The sequence below is a fragment of the Ammospiza nelsoni genome, chromosome 32 (assembly GCF_027579445.1).
Source record: "Ammospiza nelsoni isolate bAmmNel1 chromosome 32, bAmmNel1.pri, whole genome shotgun sequence".
NCBI classification, from domain to species: domain Eukaryota; kingdom Metazoa; phylum Chordata; class Aves; order Passeriformes; family Passerellidae; genus Ammospiza; species Ammospiza nelsoni.
Window position 1 is genome coordinate 1,658,595 of NC_080664.1, and position 18,627 is coordinate 1,677,221.

Below are 18,627 nucleotides of genomic sequence, written 5' to 3' on the forward strand. Positions count from 1 at the left end.
GGCTTAGACCAAGTGCCAGGTGGATGCTGCTCTCATCCTTGTGGTTGCCACTTTGCCCCATCAGGTGATGCTTGATGGACCAGGCAGGGTCTGGGGTGGCTGCAGCTCTTGGGGACTCCTGGATGGGTGTCCCCAAGGCTGGGATGTCACTGAGTGCTGTCCCCTTTGCAGCTCCTAATCCCTGTGAAGCCAACGGGGGCAAAGGGCCGTGTTCCCACCTCTGCCTCATCAACTACAACCGCACCCTGTCCTGTGCCTGCCCCCACCTCATGAAGCTGGACAAGGACAACACCACCTGCTATGGTAGGGGTCTGCTGGGGAGCTGGTTGGGAGGATGAGGGGGTGCTCTGGAGCTGAGATCCCACCTCTACCCTTCTTATTCCAGAGTTTAAGAAGTTCCTGCTGTACGCGCGGCAGATGGAGATCCGGGGCGTGGACATTGACAACCCCTACTACAACTACATCATCTCCTTCACCGTGCCTGACATTGACAACGTTACCGTGGTGGACTACGACGCCCTGGAACAGCGCATTTACTGGTCAGATGTCCGCACCCAGACCATCAAGAGAGCCTTCATCAACGGCACCGGCGTGGAGACCGTCGTGTCTGCAGGTTGGTGTGGAGGGAGATGGGATCCTCCAAAGCCTTCAGCTCCTTGGGATTTGCCCTTCCTCTTCATCTGAGCATCATTCCAGTCCTGACGAGCTCCCATCTTCATTCCCTTGCAGACCTGCCCAACGCTCATGGCCTCTCCGTGGATTGGGTTTCCAGAAATCTCTTCTGGACCAGCTACGATGCCAACAAGAAGCAGATCAACGTGGCCAGGCTGGATGGCTCCTTCAAGAACGCCGTGATCCAAGGGCTGGACAAACCTCACTGCCTGGTGGTGCACCCACTCCGGGGGTGAGTATAAGTCTGCACCCACCAGTGTGTGCCAATCCAGGTGTGCACAGGGCTTTGTCTCCCTCCTGGGTAGGGACAAGGGGCTATGGGGCTGCCCAGGCTGTGCCACGAGCAGGTGAGGGGCTCTGCAAGGCTGGAAGGGTGCAGGGGGCTGCTGGCACCATGGCCCCTCACCCATTGTCCCCTCACCTTGCAGGAAGCTCTACTGGACAGATGGGGACAACATCAGTGTGGCCAACATGGATGGCAGCAACCGCACGCTCCTCTTCACCAACCAGAAGGGACCTGTTGGTATGGGCCCCCCCATAGCCCCCAGGATCCCCCACCTCGCCTTGCTGTCCTACAGAGCCTCAAGTTCCCACTCTGGCTCCTTGGGGAGGTGGCAGCTGTCCTGTGCTGGGTCACCATGACCTCAGCTGCCTGCTCTCTCCATGGATCCCATTCCATCCCATGGGTCCCATCCCATTCCATCCCATTCCATGGATCCCATTGATTCCATCCCATTGATCCTATCAATCTCATTGATCCCATTGATCCCATCCCATCCCATTGATCCTATCTCATAGATCCCATCCCATTGATCACATCGATCCTGTTGATCCTATTGATCCCATTGATAGCATCCCATTGATCCCATCCTATCCCATCCCATCCCATTGATCCTATTGATCCTATCCCATGGATCCTGTTGATCTTGTTGATCCCATCCCATTGATCCCATCCTATCCCATCCCATCCCATTGATCCTATTGATCCTATCCCATGGATCCTGTTGATCTTGTTGATCCCATCCCATTGATCCCATCAATCCCATGGATCCCATCCCATCCCATCCCATCTCATGGATCCTATCCCATCCCACCTCATGATCTGTGACGATCCCTGTGTGCCACCAGCCCGGTGACATTCCCATCCTTTCCAGGCCTGGCCATCGACTACCCAGAGAGCAAACTGTACTGGATCAGCTCTGGCAACGGCACCATCAACAGGTGTGACCTGGATGGCAGCAACCTGGAGGTGATCGAGTCCCTGAGGAGCCAGCTGAGCAAGGCCACCGCCCTGGCCATCATGGGTGAGGGAGGACACCATTCCCTGTCTCCTGCTCCTTCCCAAACCCTCCTGCCCACCACAGCATGCCACATGCTCCTGCTTTGTCCCCACCACCACAGGAGACAAGCTGTGGTGGGCTGACCAGGCCTCGGAGAGGATGGGCACCTGCAACAAGAAGGACGGCACGGAGGTGACGGTGCTGCGCAACAGCACCACGCTGGTGATGCACATGAAGGTGTACGATGAGAGCATCCAGCAAGGTCAGTGTGGGCCCCTGGGGCAGAGATCCCATGCAGAGACTCCCGAGCAGCTGCTCAGCCCCTCTGTGGTGGCTCTATCCCTTGGAGCCCCCTTGGCAGCTGGCCCAAGCCTTGCCCTTGCACTCGTGCCAAGCCTGTGCTGGCTGCTCTCTCCATCCTATCCTATCCCATCCCATCCCATCCCATCCCATGGATCCCATCCCATCCCATGGATCCCATCCCATCCCATCCCATCCCATCCCATCCTTTGGGTCCCATCCCATCCCAGGCTGGTGCAGGGCACTCACACCTCGCGTGGGTGCTGCCCCAGCTGTCCCAGCCCTGGTGGGGGCCCCCTGTACCCCCTCACCCCCTTTTCTGTGCCACAGCTGGGACCAACCCCTGCAGCCAGAACAACGGCGACTGCTCACAGCTGTGCCTGCCCACCTCGGAGAGCTCCCGCTCCTGCATGTGCACTGCTGGCTACAGCCTCAAGAGTGGGCAGCAGTCCTGTGAAGGTGTGTGCTTGTCCCTGTCCCCTCTCTGAACCACCCCTTGGCCACCCCAACCATGCCTGTGGCCACCTGAGCTGGTGGCCCCTTGTTCTGGCTGCTCATGGGCTCCTCCCCAATGTCACTGCAGGGCACCAGAGGGACACTGGAGGTTTGGAGGGGTTGTGGGCTCAGGTGGCATCAAGACCCTTTGCATGGGCTGTCCCTGATGAGTGTGGGGCCACTGGTGGAGGGGATTGGGACAGGACAGTCTCAAGCTGCGTCAGGGAAGGTATAGGTTGGATATTAGAAAGAAATTTTGCACCAAAACAGTAATAAAGCACTGGTATGCTCTTCCCAGGGAGATGGCAGAATCACCATCTCTGGATGTGTTTAAAAAAAGGCTGGACATGGCACTTGGTACTACAACTGAGGTGTTAGGGCATAGGTTGGACTTGATGATCTTAGAGGTCTCTTCCAACCTCATTATTCTGTGATTCTGTGATTGATTCTGTGATTGGTTTTGTGATTCTGTGATTCTGTGATTCTGTGATTCATTCTGTGATTCATTCTGTGATTCTGTGAATGATTCTGTGATTGATTCTGTGATTCTGTGATTGATCCTGTGATTCTGGGATTGATTCTGGGATTCTGTGATTGATTCTGGGATTCTATGATTGATTCTGTGATTCTGTGATTGATTCTGTGATTGATTCTGTGATCCTGTGACCCTCCCAGGGAGAGGTGGCACCCTGGCTGTGGGCAGCAGGTTGGGCACACTGGGAGCAGAGCCAGGCACATCCCTCACTCTGCAGATCTCCCATGCCCACTTTGTTCTGTGCCATCCCCTCGGGCACTGCCAGGGCCTCTCTCTCAAAGGCTGTTTGTGTGCAAAATGTTCCGGGTGGTTTCGGGGGGGTTTGGCAGAGCTCTGCACCATCTGGGTCAGGGCAGGGGCTGAATAACAAGTGTTGCCCTGACCCAGATGAGCTGTGGAGCCTTTGCCAAGGGGGTGGGGGTGGTGGGTGGTGGGTGGTGGGAGGGGGCTCACTCGTGCCCCCCTGGAGCAGGGCAGGACCAGGATTGTGCCAGGGTTGCAGACCCCAGTGTTGCTGCGTCTGCAGAATCCTGCCAGGCTCATTCTCCTCCCCAGTTTTCCATGGGGGAGGGACAGCCTGTGGGTTTTAGGGTGTGTCTGACTCTCCCTACACCTGTGCTGCAGGTGTTGGCTCCTTCCTGCTGTACTCAGTGCACGAGGGGATCCGGGGCATCCCCCTGGACCCCAATGACAAGTCGGACGCTCTGGTGCCAGTGTCGGGAACTTCCCTGGCTGTGGGAATCGACTTCCACGCAGGTGATGCAGGGCTGGGGACAGGACAGGGGATGGGGGGCATGAGGGGGACGTCACCATCACCCTTTTGGCACCCTGGAATGCCCCCTTGGTAGCGCCACGTGAGGGAGAATTTCAGGGCTCCAGGGTGGAGGTTTTTACCATTCTGGAGTGACCAGAGGTGGTCACTGACTTGTCCACTCCTCCCTCCTTGTCCCTCTCTCAGAGAATGACACGATTTACTGGGTGGACATGGGCCTGAGCACCATCAGTCGAGCCAAGAGGGACCAGACGTGGCGTGAGGACGTGGTGACCAACGGCATTGGCCGTGTGGAGGGCATTGCTGTGGACTGGATTGCAGGTGGGATGGGGCTCTGGGGACAGGGCCAGGGGGGACAGTGGGGCTTGTGTGGGGGCTCATCATCCCCTCTTGCAGGAAACATCTACTGGACAGACCAGGGCTTTGATGTCATTGAGGTGGCCAGGCTGAACGGGTCCTTCCGCTACGTAGTCATCTCGCAGGGGCTGGACAAGCCACGGGCCATCACAGTCCATCCAGAGAAGGGGTGAGACACTGCCCCAAAGAGGGGCATCACCTGTGGGGTGGGCACAGGGTTAGACCCCCAGCACCTCCAGCAGAGCTGTGTACACACAGCAGGGAAGGACTCACCATACCAAGGAGTCCAAACCTTGGATTTAATCTGCCTTTCACTGATGAGCTAAATTCCCTGGGGGCCCCTTGGGACCTGGTGGGTGTCAGAACCTCAGAAAATCCAAGTGGAGCCTCCTTAGTGGCTTCAGCTTTGGGCAGAGCCCCAGGAAGAGCAGAGGAGTTTGGATAGAGATGCAGAGCATGTGATGTGTATGGTTGGGCAGGGTCTGGATTGAAGCCCTAGTGTTGGGGCATGAATGAGGTGGTGTCTGTCCTTTACTCAAAGGGCCAATGCTGCTCATGGTGACAAACCTGTGGTGACATCCCTGCTGTCCCCTCAGGTACCTGTTCTGGACAGAGTGGGGGCAGTACCCCCGCATCGAGCGCTCGCGCCTGGACGGCACCGAGAGGATGGTGCTGGTCAACGTCAGCATCAGCTGGCCCAACGGGATCTCTGTGGACTACGAGGTACAGTTGGCATCTGGGAGGATGGCACCAGTCCCCAGGGTCCCTGGATGGTCCCTGGATGGTACCTGGATGGTACCTGGATGGTTTTGTGGCCATGCCTTATTGCTGGGGACATTTTTGCCCTCCTCAGGGCTCCAGGGTCTCAGGAGGGTTGTCCAAGGTGCTCTGAACCCCAGGACATCCTGCCAGAGGTGCAGAGGGTGGTGCTGCTCCCACACCAACTGGGATGTTGTCTCACCCCTGCAGGATGGGAAGCTGTACTGGTGTGATGCTCGGACAGACAAAATCGAACGGATTGACCTGGAGACGGGAGAGAACCGCGAGGTTGTCCTGTCCAGCAACAACATGGACATGTTCTCCGTGTCAGTCTTTGAGGAATACATTTACTGGAGTGATAGGTGAGGTGCCAAAGGGGCTGGGGGCTGTGTGGAGGATGGGGGGAGCTGGTGGGAAGGTGGGGAAGGGTCCTTGGTGACCATGTCTTCCTTCAGGACCCATGCCAATGGCTCCATCAAAAGAGGAAACAAGGACAACGCCACTGAGTCGGTGTCCCTGAGGACTGGGATTGGTGTGCAGCTCAAGGACATCAAAGTCTTCAACCGGGCCCGGCAGAAGGGTAGGTGTGAGCATGGGGGGCACATCTTCATGTGGGGAATAGGGTTGGGATCACTCTGTCCCCATTGGAGTCGTGTTGCACTGTGGTTTGAGCCTGTTCCTTCCTCCATGGTTTGAGCCTGTTCCCCCATGGTTGGAGCCTGTTCCTTCCTCCAGGAGTGCTGAGCATTGAAAGTGCCTGACAGAGTCAGAACCCAACCTGACACCCTGTGGGTCGGGGTGTTGGCAGCAGTCCCATTGGAATTGTGGCTGCAGCCCTCCTGCAGTGTCAGGGGTGGTTCTGTTGGAGCAAGGGGTCCTGTAGAGAAGGATTTATTCTTCCTCTGAAGATCCAGTGGAAGAAGAGGCAGCTGCTGCTCCTCTGGGGAGTCCAGTGGAGAAGCCATGCTGGTGTCTCAAAAACCTCTGGATTATATTTGGGTAGCAATGTTTGAAACCTCAGATTATATCCGGGTAGGAATGTTTGAAATCTCGGATTGTATCCAGGTAGGAATGTTTGAAATCTCAGATTATATCCAGGTGGGAATGTTTGAAACCTCAGATTGTATCCAGGTAGGAATGCTTGGCTCCTCCCCCTGTGCAGAGCATCTCACAATGAGATGCTGTAGTTCTTATCAGCCATGCAGTGACATTCAATAGCTGTTATCAGCAGATGTCCCCCCAGAGGGAGGTGTGAATGTGGTCACTCAAAGAGAGAGATAAAGCAAACTGCTCACTTGACAAAAGATAATCTGCCATACAGATGGCAATTGAAAACAACCTGCATTGCAATCTTCAACAGGGTAAGAGGACAAAGTTCTCATTACAATGCATTAAATCATCTTTTGTGTTGAATATTCTGATTTTCACTAACCAATCTAGTACAAGATACAAATCCTATAGCATTTACATACAGCCTATAAGAATCATTACATTACCATATTGTGTTACATTTTAAACCCTAAAAATTACTCTTTGGACTCCTTCTGCTAAGCTTAAAAACTCCTCTTTGGAGCAGTTTTAAACCCTAAAATCTCCTCTTTGGACCCCTTCTGCCAATCTAGCAGGGTCTGCTCTGACTCTTGGAGCTGTCTGCAAGCAGAGGGTGTTGTTCCATCAAAAGGGGATCACCTTCAGCTGGCCACACCATTGTTTTCCAGTTGTTCAGTAGCTAAAGTATCTCAAAGCTTGCTTTCACTTTCAATCTCACTTATAGCTTATAGTTTCCATATTCTCAAAATCTTTTGCCAGATAATCATATTTATAAGGCTTTCTTGTTTCATCTCCCCCAACGTCCTTGCCTTGTCTGTCTGTGTGTCTGTCTGTGTATCTGTCTGTGTGTCTCTCTGTCTGTGATCCTCCTGGCTCACCTAAACCTGCTTTCATTTCAATCTCGCTTAATGGCTTCCATATTCTCAAAACCTTTTGCCAGACAATCCTAATTTATAAGTCTTTCCTGTTTCACCTTCCCCAACATCCTCACCTGTCCGTCTGTGTGCCTGTCCATCCACGATCCTCCCTGGCTCACCTAAACCTGCTTTCATTTCAATCTCGTTTACAGCTTCCATATTCTCAAAACCTTTTGCCAGACAATCCTATTTATGAGGCTTTCCTGTTTCACCTTGCCCAACATCCAGGCACCAACGTCTGTGCCCAGAACAACGGGGGCTGCCAGCAGCTGTGCCTGTTCCGCGGCGGCGGGCAGAGGACGTGCGCCTGCGCCCACGGGATGCTCTCGGAGGACGGCGTCAGCTGCCGCGACTACGACGGGTACCTGCTCTACTCGGAGCGCACCATCCTCAAGAGCATCCACCTGTCGGATGAGAACAACCTCAATGCGCCCATCAAGCCCTTCGAGGACGCCGAGCACATGAAGAATGTCATCGCCCTGGCCTTCGATTACCGCTACGGCTCCAAGGGCAGCAACCGCATCTTCTACAGCGACATCCACTTCGGGAACATCCAGCAGATCAATGACGATGGCACGGGGCGCAAGACCATCGTGGAGAGTGAGTGGCAGGGGGTTCTCTATTGGGATACTACCAATATTGCTGGACAGGGCGTACCTTGGCTTGTCTGGCCCGTGGTGCTGAACCAAGTAGCAGCAACTGTGGTGTTTTCACCCCAGAGACACTTTTGGCCAGCTAGATCTGTGGTGTTTTCACCCCAGAGACATTTTTGGCCAGCTGGATGTGTGGTTTTTCACCCCAGAGACATTATTTGACTAGATGGGTGTGTGGTGTTTTCACCCCAGAGATGTTTTTGGCTGGCTGGATGTGTGGTGTTTGACCCCAGAGACACTTTTGACCAGCTGGATCACCCCAGAGACACTTTTGGCTGGCTGGGTGTGTGGTGTTTCATCCCAGTTGGCTGGCTGGATGTGTCATGTTTTCACCCCAGAGACACTTTTGGCTAGCTGGATCACCACAGAGACACTTTTGGCCAGCTGGATGTGTGGTGTTTCACCCCATAGACAGTTTTGGCTTTCTGGATGTGTGGTGATTCACCCCAGAGACACCTTTTTAAAATACTTTTTTTTCTTACTTTTTACCCTAAAAATTAAATATTTTTTTAGTTGTACATCAGGCTCAGGGCTGGCTGTGACCTTTTCTGTCCCCACAGATGTGGGCTCAGTGGAGGGACTGGCCTACCACCGTGGCTGGGACACCCTGTACTGGACCAGCTACACCACGTCCACCATCACCCGGCACACCGTGGACCAGAGCAGGCTGGGGGCCTTTGAGAGGGAGACTGTGATCACCATGTCAGGGGATGACCACCCCCGGGCCTTCGTGCTGGACGAGTGCCAGAAGTGAGTGACCACTGAGGGTCCAGCCAGCATCCCCAGGGATCCACGCGTGGTGGGGAGGGAGCTCTGGATCCCAGCACAGGACTCCCAGGGAGGAAAGACCCTGTAGCCCCCTCCCCATAAATAGCTTCAGACCCCCTGGCCCATCCCCATCCATGGGGTGCAGCACCCTCATTCACCCCCTTCCTATTGGTTTTATGTGGGAATGTTGTCCCATGCATGCCCCAGTCCCTGGAAGCCCCCCAGCCGTGCAGGGATGGGCTGAGCCAGCCTGGATGTGGCTGAGCTGGGGCTCCAAAGGCCTTGGGTGTCAAACCCCTTATCCCATCCCCATCCATGAGGTGCCACATTTCCCAGCTGGCTGCAGCACCTCCCCACTCGTTTTTTGTGGTAATGATATCCCATGCATCCCCTAGTCCCTGGAAGCCTCCCAGCCATGGAGGGATGGGCTGAGCTGGTGCTCCAAAGGTGTTTTATGTCCCTCCCCTCCCAGCCTGATGTTCTGGACCAACTGGAACGAGCAGCACCCCAGCATCATGCGGGCCACCCTCTCCGGCGCCAACGTCCTCATCATCATCGACCAGGACATACGGACGCCCAACGGGTTGGCCATCGACCACAAGGCTGAGAAGATTTACTTCTCTGATGCCACCCTGGACAAGATTGAGCGCTGTGAATACGATGGCTCCCATCGCCACGTGAGTCTTAGGACAGGGAGATGGGGAGGAGGGTGTCCATAATGGGGCTGGAGTGTGGGCAGAGGGAAGCAGAGATGTTCCTGGGGCTGGGGAGGTCACTCTGTGTTTGGGGGGCTCTGGGGCTGCACCCCAAAGTGGGTTCCTCCTGCTCCCACCGGGGCTGTGTCCCTGAGAAGTGAGGACTTGGCTTCAAGCTGCATCAGAGGAGGTTCAGGTTGGACACGAGAAGGAATTTCTAAATGTTGGAAGGGGCTGCCCTGGTTGGTGGTAGAGTCACCATCCCTGGAGGTGTCCAAGGAACTGCTGGACTGAGGCAGGGAATCCAGGTTGGACACGAGAAGGAATTTCTAAACGTTGGAAGGGGCTGCCCAGGTTGGTGGTGGAAGTGGACACTTCACCATCCCTGGAAGTGTCCAAAGAACTGCTGGACATGGCACTGAGTGCTCTGGAGGTGGTCAGTCACAGGTTGGACTTGATCTTGGGAGATCTTTTCCAACCTCAAGGTTTCTCTGAAGTGTCCAAGTACAGGTTGGATGGAACTTGGAGCAATCCTGGAAGGTGTATCCACCCATGTGGGAACGAGATGAGTTTGAAGAGATGACTTTACCCTTTCCAACCCAACTCATGCCACGATTCTGTGCCTGGCAGGTGATCCTGAAGTCGGAGCCCGTGCACCCCTTTGGCCTGGCCGTGTATGGGGATTACATCTTCTGGACAGACTGGGTGCGCCGGGCCGTGCAGCGTGCCAACAAGTACGTGGGCACCGACATGAAGCTGCTCAGAGTGGACATCCCTCAGCAGCCCATGGGCATCATCGCCGTGGCCAACGACACCGACAGCTGTGAGCACCCTCTGGGGTCCCTGCAGCATCCCTGAGCTCTGCTCCTCAGCCTGGCAGCAGGGTTAGGGAAGGGGAACCCATCCCAATGTCCTTCATGGTCTTTTGAGAACCTATCCCACTGTCCTTCCTGGCTCTTCAGGAATCAATCCCACCATCCTTCATAGTTTTTTGGGAATCCATCCCACCATCCTTCATTGGCTCTTTGGGAAGTCATCCCACTGTCCTTCCTGGCCTTTTGGGAATCCATCCCTCTGTCCTTCCTGGCCTTTTGGGAGTCCCTCTCACTGTCCTTCCTTTGGGAATCTATCCCACTGTCCATCGTGTTCCTTTGGGAGCCCATCCCACCATCCTTTCGTGGTTCTTTGGGAACCCATCTCTCTGTCCATTCTGGCCCTTTGGGAATCCATCCCCTCATCCTTCCTAGCCCTTTTGGAATCATCCCATTGTCCTTCCCAGCTTGTTGTTGCCCCCTCATGACTCTCACACCAGAGTTGTCCATCCCCAAACCCAGTGCAGGCTGAAGACAAAGAGGATTTGCCCTGTCCCTGCTTTTCCTTGTAAAATCTGGGGAGACCAGGTTCCTCCAGCCCCCTACACCCTCCATAGTCCCATGGGAAGACCCTGGGGAGGCATCCCACAGCAGGGAGGAGGAGCAGGGTCTGCTGGGTCCATCCCTGGTGTGACCAGTGTCCCTCTGTCCTAGGTGAGCTGTCCCCGTGCCGGGTGAACAACGGTGGCTGCCAGGACCTGTGCCTGCTCACCCCTAAGGGCCACGTCAACTGCTCCTGCCGCGGGGAGCGCGTCCTGCAGGAGGATTTCACCTGCAAAGGTGAGGAGGATGGGACAGAATGAGGAGAGGAAGGGGTGAGGCTGATCTCAGCCTGGCAGAGCTGACATTTCCCGTGCTCTTTCCAGCTGTGAATTCCACCTGCAACGTGCATGAGGAGTTTGAGTGCGGGAATGGAGAATGCATCGACTTCAGCCGCACCTGCGACGGCGTCGTGAACTGCAAGGACAAGTCGGACGAGAAGCAGTCCTACTGCAGTAAGGTTCCTCCTCTTGCTGCCTTGCTCACCCACACACCTTGGCAGAAAATGTGCCTGTGTTAGAAGAGCAGGAGCTGGGAGTGCCAGCAAGGCACAGTGCAGGGAGGAGGTGAGAGGTGATCACAGGCAGATCCCACCTTTGTGAGGGAGAAGATACCAACTGTGGCACCAAACTAAACCAAATCCCTATGCATGAGGGAATAGGTTCCCTGATCTTTCTCTGTGGTTTTTTTCCCCTGCTGGAAGCTTCCCAAAGATCTGAGACCCTCAGAGGTGCTTGCCCTCCTTCTCTTCCTCCTCCTCCTCTTCCTCCGTGGCAGGCAGCCAGAAGTGCAAGAAGGGATAGGTTCCCTAATCCTTTTGCATGAGGGAATAGGTTCCCTAATCCTTCTCTGTTGTTTCTTCCCCTGCTGGAAGCTCCCAAAGGATCTAATACCCTCGGGGGTGCTTGCCCTCCTCCTCACCTTCTCCTCTTCCTCCTCCTCCTCTTTCTCCCTGGCAGGCAACTGTAAGTGCAAGAAGGGATAGGTTCCCTAATCCTTCTCTGTGATTTCTTCCCTTGCTGGAAGCTCCCTGAGGATCTGAGAGGAATAGATTCCCTGATCCTTCTCTGTGGTTTCTTTCCCTGCTAGAAGCTCCCCGAGGATCTGAGACCCTCAGAGGTGCTTGCCCTCCTTCTCCTCTTCTTCCTCACCCTCTTCCTCCCTGGCAGGCAGCTGCAAGTGCAAGAAGGGATAGGTTCCCTAATCCTTCTGCACAAAGGAATAAGTTCCCTGTTGGTTCTCTGTTGTTTCTTCCCCTGCTGGAAGCTCCCCAAGGATCTAAGACCCTCAGGGGTGCTTGCCTTCCTTCTCCTCACCTTCTCCTCTTCCTCCTCCTCCTCCTCTTCCTCCTCTTCCTCCCTGGCCGGCAGCTGTAAGTGCATGAAGGAATAGGTTTCCTGTTGATTCTCTGTGGTTTCTTCCTCTGCTGGAAGCTCCCAAAGGATCTGAGACTGTCGAGGATGCTTGCCCTCCTTCTCCTCACCTTCTCCTCTTCCTCCTCCTCCTCTTCCTCCCCGGCAGGCAGCCGCAAGTGCAAGAAGGGCTTCCTGCACTGCATGAACGGGCGCTGCGTCGCCAGCCGCTACTGGTGCGACGGCGTGGACAACTGCGGGGACAACTCGGACGAGGTGCCCTGCAACAGTGAGTGTCTGCCTGGCCCCCAGCCAGCCCCTGGCAGCTGCCTGGGACAGGGACAGCAGCTTCAGAAAGGAGAGGAAGGAGTTACTGTCAGCTTGACAGGAGCAGAGCAGAGCCAGGGCTAACAGAGAGTCAAGGTCAAGCTTGCACTGGTTTGTAAAGCTCGCGGTGACAGCTGAGAGGAAAAACTCCTGGGTATGGGTGTGCAGCACTCAGAGCTTCCCAGAGAGAGGGGTTTGACAGCCAGGGGTGTAATGTCACTGCTCCTCATGGCTCCCAGGCATTCCCTTGGGGGCTGCAGGGTGGGTTTGCTCAGTTCCAAAGTGACAGGGGCAGTCAGGAACTTCTCAGAGTCCTGTCCAGCTCTGGTTGTGCCAGGGAGAGGGGCTCAGGCAGGGTCTGCTCTGTGACCATGTTCACAGGGGTCTTTGAGTGAGGGGAGAGACTGAGGATCTGACTCCATGTTTCAGAAGGCTTGATTTATTATTTTATGATATATATTACATTAAAACCATACTAAAAGAATAGAAGAAAATGTTTAATCAGAAGGCTAGCTAAGAATAGAAAGGAATGAATAACAAAATCTTCTGTCTCGGACAGAGTCCAAGCCAGCTGACTGTGATTGGCCATTAATTAGAAACAACTCTATGAGACCAATCACAGATGCCCCTGTTGCATTCCACAGCAGCAGATAATCATTGTTTACATTTTGTTCCTGAGACCTCTCAGCTTCTCGGGAGGAAAAATCCTAAGGAAAGGATTTTTCATAAAAGATGTCTGTGACACTGCTCTGTTCCAAAGTGACAGGGGCAGTCAGGAGCTCCTCAGAGTCCTGTCCAGCTCTGCTTGTGCCAGGGAGAGCGTGAGCCAGGCAGGGTCTGGGAGCACTCTGAGCATCCCAGAGCTGTGTGGGCACTGGGGAGGTGTGGATGTGCATGTGAGGACCCTTCCTCATGAATTTTGGGGGTTTCTCCCCCCCCGGCAGAGACCAGCTGTGCTGCCACCGAGTTCCGCTGCCGGGACGGGACCTGCATCGGCAATTCCAGTCGCTGCAACCAGTTCATCGACTGCGAGGATGCATCTGATGAGATGAACTGCAGTGAGTGCCCAGCTGCTGCCCCTGGCCCCTCCTCAGCTCTGGGGATGCTCCTGCTCTCAGTGCTGGCAGCAGGGAGCTGGGATTTGGGATTTGGGATGGGTCGGGGAGGGAGGAGGGTCCTGCTCCTGTCCTGAGATGGGGCAGCCCCAACCCACCCCTTCAGCCCCTCTGAAGCACCCCAACACCATTTGGATCCTGCTGGTGCTCAGCACCCCAAAACCTGTTAGATCCCTGCAGCTCTCGGCATGTGTGGGGCATATCTGGGGGTCTGTGGGGTGTGGTAGTCTCTGGCAGGGTCCAGTGCCACGTGGTGGGTCAGGGAGGGAGGAGGGTCCTGCTCCAGTCCTGGGATGAGGCAGTCCCAGCCCTCCCCTTCAGCCCCTCTGTGCCATGCTCAGCACCCCAAAACCTGTTGGATCCCTGCAGTTCTGGGCATGTGTGGGGCATATCTGGGGGTGTGTGGGGCACATCTGGGGGTTTGTGGGGTGTGGTGGGCCCTGGCAGCAGGGCAGGGTCCAGTGCCACATGGTGGAGCCAGACCAGGGGGCTTCTGCCGTGGTTCCTGCTGTGTCACCGGAGCTCCTTCTGTGATTCCTCTCAGCTGCCACCGACTGCAGCAGCTACTTCAAGCTGGGGGTGAAGGGCACCACGTTCCAGAAGTGCGAGCACACGTCGCTGTGCTATGCCCCCAGCTGGGTGTGTGACGGTGCCAACGACTGCGGCGATTTCTCGGACGAGCGCAACTGCCCCGGTGAGAGCAGGAGGGCACAGGGGGCTCTGGGGGGCAGGGATGCCCCTTTTGGGGTCTGCTTGGGCTGTGGAGGTTCTGTTTGCCCACTGGGACTGTTGTTCTCCTGCATAGATGGTGCTGGAGGGAGCTGGGACCTCAGGGGGATTTTGGGGAGGAATCCTTCAGTTCTGGGCTGGGAGGAGGCAGGACCTGGCTGTGCTGTTGTCCTCACTGATGTTTCCATCACAAAGTAGGTGGGAGGAAGCCCAAATGTCCATCCAATTACTTTGCCTGCCCGAGTGGGAGGTGCATCCCCATGACCTGGACCTGTGACAAGGAGGATGACTGCGAGAACGGCGAGGATGAGGCGCAGTGCAGTGAGCGGCAGGGTGGGGACACTCAGGGTTTGGGCTGGGGCACAGGGCGGTGCTGCAGGGTGGGCAGGACCCTCTTCTCTCTCTGACATCCATTTGCCAAGGACAGACCCAAGATTCTTCCCCCTTTGTGGTTTTACTCCACACTTTTGTGCTTTTAGCTGTGACCAGTGTAAATATCCTCATGTGCTCGTTTGCTCAGCACATGCACAAATGTCTGTAGCACTTTTGAATTGGACCAGTTATGACTCCCTTCAGCTGCACTTTTAGTTTTAACCTCCTGGAACAAGCCCCAACAATGCTCAGGAGCTGGGGATCTTCCTCAGGTCCCCACCAGCGAGTCCCACACCATCCCTGTGGGACAAAAACACCACAACACCCCCTGGGCTCCTGGAGCCCAGCTGGCCCAGCCTGGCCATGCTCTGCTGGTTTCTCCTCCCTTTATCACCTCCCTCTGACCTCCATCTCCTCCTCTTCTTCTCCCCCAGACAAGTTCTGCTACCCCGTGCAGTTCGAGTGCAACAACCACCGCTGCATCTCCAAGCTCTGGGTGTGTGATGGGGCTGATGACTGTGGGGATGGCTCTGATGAGGACAGTCGCTGCCGTGAGTCTGCTCCAGCCCTTCTCCCCCGTTTCCATCCCTTCCTGCTCCATCACCATGTTCCTACATCCGTGTTCCTGCCTCTGCCCATCCCTTCTCCCACCTGTGGTCTCATTGTATCTATACCTGCTGGGGCTCCAGCAGTGGGGTGATGGGGCTCCATCCTTATTGGAATTAAATACCAATATAGCCGGATAGAACATGCCTGGGCTCGTCTGGCTCTTGCTGCTTGACCAAAGGCAGCAGCTGTGGTGGTTTCACCTCAGAGACACCTTTGGCTGGCTGGATATTGCAGCAAAAGTGAGGGTGCCACCTCAGGGGTCTCTTCCCTGACTGATCCATCCCCAGGATGGAGCTGCCCCACTTTGGGCGCCAATATAATGGAATTAAATACCAATAGAGCTGGATGGAACGTGCCTGGGCTTGTCCAGCCCTTGCTGCTTGACCAAGGGTGGCAACTGTGGTGGTTTCACCTCAGAGACACCTTTGGCTGGCTGGATATTGCAGCTGGGTGCTTGGGACAGGTCCAGGCTTGCAGGAGCTCAGGTTTACCTTGATGGAGAAGCTTTAAGGTGATGGTGAGGAAAGGAGTCGGTTCTGCTGGAGGGTTTGGATCCAGAGCTTTATTCTGGCCCACTCTGAATGCAGCAACAGCTCCAGCAGAACTCCCCAACCCCGTGGTTGCTGTTCCTTTAACCCCGGGGAGAGGGGCATGGAAGGGGTAGGGAGCCACCAACCAGGTACAGGAGGGGAAAGTCTCAAGGGACAAAGGACACCTGGATGGCCCAATGTCCCCAGGGCTGAGACGAATCTTATGAACTTTGCCAATTACATGATAATGCCCTCTCTGGAATGCCAAGATTGACAGACAGCTCTCAGCAAGAGAGTTTAAAACAGGCTATTACATTGCACTGTAACACATCCTGCCCTTTCCTTCCCCAGAGCTCACCACCTGCAGTTCAGGATCCTTCCAGTGCCCTGGCACCTACGTGTGCGTGCCGGAGCGCTGGCTGTGTGACGGGGACAAGGACTGCGCTGACGGGGCTGATGAGACGCTCGCTGCTGGCTGCTGTGAGTGCCTGGGGGCTGGGGGAGGCTGGGGGCTGGCAGGGGCTGGTGGTGACAGTGCCCCTTTGCAGTGTACAACAACACCTGTGATGAGAGGGAGTTCATGTGTGGGAACCGGCAGTGCATCCCCAAGCACTTCGTCTGCGACCACGACGATGACTGCGGTGATGGCTCTGATGAGTCCCCGGAATGTGGTGGGTGTTTGTGGGACCCTGGGTGGGGACTGGCCCTGCTGGGTCCTCATGGGCTTTGGGACAGTGCCCTGGGAGGGGCTTCATCACCCCAGAGGGGTTTGGTGTGAGTGTGGTGAGAGGGAGCCCAGAGAGGCAGCAGAAAGGGGTTGTTAGTGGAGGGCAGCGCCCCAGCCCTGACACAGAGGTCCAGACCCACAGAGAGATCCAAACCCACCCAGAGATCCAAACCCACTGGGTTCCAAACTCACTGAGAGATCCAAACCCACCAAGATCCAAATCCACAAAGAGATTCAAACCCAGACACAGAGATCCAGACCCACAGAGGGATCCAAGCCCACACAGATATTTAAACCCACTGAGAGATCCAAACCCCCAGAGAGATCCAGACCGAGACAGAGATCCAAACTCACACAGGAATTCAGACCCACTGAGAGATCCAAACCCACCGTGAGATCCAGACCGACACAGAGATCCAAACCTAGTGAGAGAGGTCCAAACCTACTGAGGGAGATCTAAATCCACCGAGAGATCTAAATCCACAGAATTATCCAAACCCACAGAGGATCCAGACCCACCCAGAGAGATCCAAACCTACAGAGAGATCCAAACCCACAGAGACATCCAGACCTACCCAGAGATCCAACCCCCCAGAGGGATCCAAACCCCCGGAGAGATCCAAATCCACACAGAGAGATCCAAACCCAGAGAGATCCAGACCCAGTGAGAGAGATCCAAACTCACACAGAAATCCAAACCCACAAAGAGATTCAAACCCACAGAGACATCCAGATCCACCCAGAGATCCAAACCCACAGAGAGTTCCATGTGTGTGCAGGGCAGCCCTGTCCCACGCCAGCTGCTCTGTGCTGTCCCCATCACTCCCAGCAGCTCAGGAAGGTTTGGCTGTATGGTTCCTCTCTCTGAGTGTCCCCATGGTGGCTCTGGGAGCCCTAGGAGGGTGGGCTGCTGGCTGAGCCCCTCATCCTCCCCCAGAATATCCCACCTGTGGCCCCCACGAGTTCCGCTGCCAGAACGGCCGCTGCCTCAGCAATCGGCAGTGGGAGTGCGACGGCGAGTTCGACTGCCACGACCACTCGGATGAGGCACCCAAAAACCCACGCTGCAGCAGCCCAGGTACCTGTGGGGACATGCTGGGGTCCTGGGGGGGATAATGGAATCCCAGCACTGACCACTGCCACCTCCTCTCTGCAGAAAACAAGTGCAACGACTCCTTCTTCCTGTGCAAGAACGGGAATTGCATCTCCGAGGCGCTGCTGTGCGACAACAACAACGACTGCGCCGACGGCTCCGATGAGCTCAACTGCTTCATCAACGAGTGCCTCAACAAGAAGCTGAGTGGCTGCTCCCAGGAGTGTGAGGACCTCAAGATTGGGTACAAGGTAAAGGGACACGGGGTGGTGTAGGAATGACGGGGGGTTGCATGGTCGGGATGGATGGAGAGGAGAGATCTCTGAAGCCAGGGCGTGGAATTTGGGGTTTATTGCAAAAGGACAAGTGCAGGGAGCTGCTGGGAGCTGCCAGGCACAGCTCAGAGCAGGCCTGAGAGAGGGAGAGAGAGGTAAAGAGAGTAGGAAAGAGGATGAGAGAGTGAAGTTCCTGTTACAATACAATAAATCATCTTCTGTGTTGAATATTCTGATTCTCACTAACCAATCCAGTACAAGATACAAATCCTACAGCATTTCCATACAGCCTATAAGAATCATTACATTACCACACTGGGTTACATTTTAAACCCTAAAAACTCCTCTTTGGACCCCATCTGCCAAGCTGGCAGGGTCTGCTCGCACCCTTGGAGCTGCCTGCGAGCAGAGGGTGTTGTTTCATCAAAAGGGGGTCACCTTCAGCTGGCCACGCCATTGTTTTCCTATTGTTCAGTAACTAAAGGATCTCAAAGCTTGCTTTCATTTCAATCTCACTGATAGTTTCTATATTCTCAAAATCTTTTGCCAGGCAATCATAAGTCTTTCCTGTTTCATCTTCCCCAACAGGGTGGGGGCGGGCTGGCTGCAGAGATTGTGGAATTACAGAATGCCCTGAGTTGGAAGGGACCCACAAAGTCCAATTCCTGCTCCTGCACAGATCTCACAATCTCACTCTGTGCCTGAGAGTTGTCCAAATGCTCCTGGGGCTGTGCCAGCCAGCAGTGTCTGGGGGAAGAGCCTTTTCCTGATATCCAGCCTAAACCTCCCTGGCACAGCTCCTGCTGTTCCCTCTCCTCCTCCTCCTCCTCCTC

The 18,627-nt window shown here is 55.3% G+C and overlaps 1 protein-coding gene across 4 annotated transcripts in view; it reads left to right on the top strand.

Moving 5' to 3' along the window:
- LRP1 (LDL receptor related protein 1) overlaps nucleotides 1-18,627 on the top strand; it is a 123,042-nt gene that overhangs the window by 73,477 nt on the left and 30,938 nt on the right. The window contains exons 28-55 of one of the 4 annotated variants that reach the window (XM_059491168.1): nucleotides 172-303; nucleotides 386-613; nucleotides 730-904; nucleotides 1,101-1,195; nucleotides 1,827-1,976; nucleotides 2,074-2,214; nucleotides 2,583-2,711; nucleotides 3,907-4,038; nucleotides 4,241-4,375; nucleotides 4,451-4,580; nucleotides 5,008-5,134; nucleotides 5,381-5,532; nucleotides 5,626-5,750; nucleotides 7,366-7,737; nucleotides 8,351-8,540; nucleotides 9,031-9,235; nucleotides 9,884-10,076; nucleotides 10,780-10,905; nucleotides 10,992-11,120; nucleotides 12,187-12,306; nucleotides 13,289-13,402; nucleotides 14,004-14,153; nucleotides 14,384-14,521; nucleotides 14,995-15,111; nucleotides 16,051-16,179; nucleotides 16,248-16,370; nucleotides 17,364-17,504; nucleotides 17,583-17,770. In XM_059491168.1, the coding sequence (XP_059347151.1) occupies nucleotides 172-303; nucleotides 386-613; nucleotides 730-904; nucleotides 1,101-1,195; nucleotides 1,827-1,976; nucleotides 2,074-2,214; nucleotides 2,583-2,711; nucleotides 3,907-4,038; nucleotides 4,241-4,375; nucleotides 4,451-4,580; nucleotides 5,008-5,134; nucleotides 5,381-5,532; nucleotides 5,626-5,750; nucleotides 7,366-7,737; nucleotides 8,351-8,540; nucleotides 9,031-9,235; nucleotides 9,884-10,076; nucleotides 10,780-10,905; nucleotides 10,992-11,120; nucleotides 12,187-12,306; nucleotides 13,289-13,402; nucleotides 14,004-14,153; nucleotides 14,384-14,521; nucleotides 14,995-15,111; nucleotides 16,051-16,179; nucleotides 16,248-16,370; nucleotides 17,364-17,504; nucleotides 17,583-17,770 (4,286 nt within the window). The remainder of the gene's footprint in view (nucleotides 1-171; nucleotides 304-385; nucleotides 614-729; nucleotides 905-1,100; nucleotides 1,196-1,826; nucleotides 1,977-2,073; nucleotides 2,215-2,582; nucleotides 2,712-3,906; nucleotides 4,039-4,240; nucleotides 4,376-4,450; nucleotides 4,581-5,007; nucleotides 5,135-5,380; nucleotides 5,533-5,625; nucleotides 5,751-7,365; nucleotides 7,738-8,350; nucleotides 8,541-9,030; nucleotides 9,236-9,883; nucleotides 10,077-10,779; nucleotides 10,906-10,991; nucleotides 11,121-12,186; nucleotides 12,307-13,288; nucleotides 13,403-14,003; nucleotides 14,154-14,383; nucleotides 14,522-14,994; nucleotides 15,112-16,050; nucleotides 16,180-16,247; nucleotides 16,371-17,363; nucleotides 17,505-17,582; nucleotides 17,771-18,627) is intronic. The other 3 variants (XM_059491171.1, XM_059491169.1, XM_059491172.1) reach the window with 3 other exon arrangements.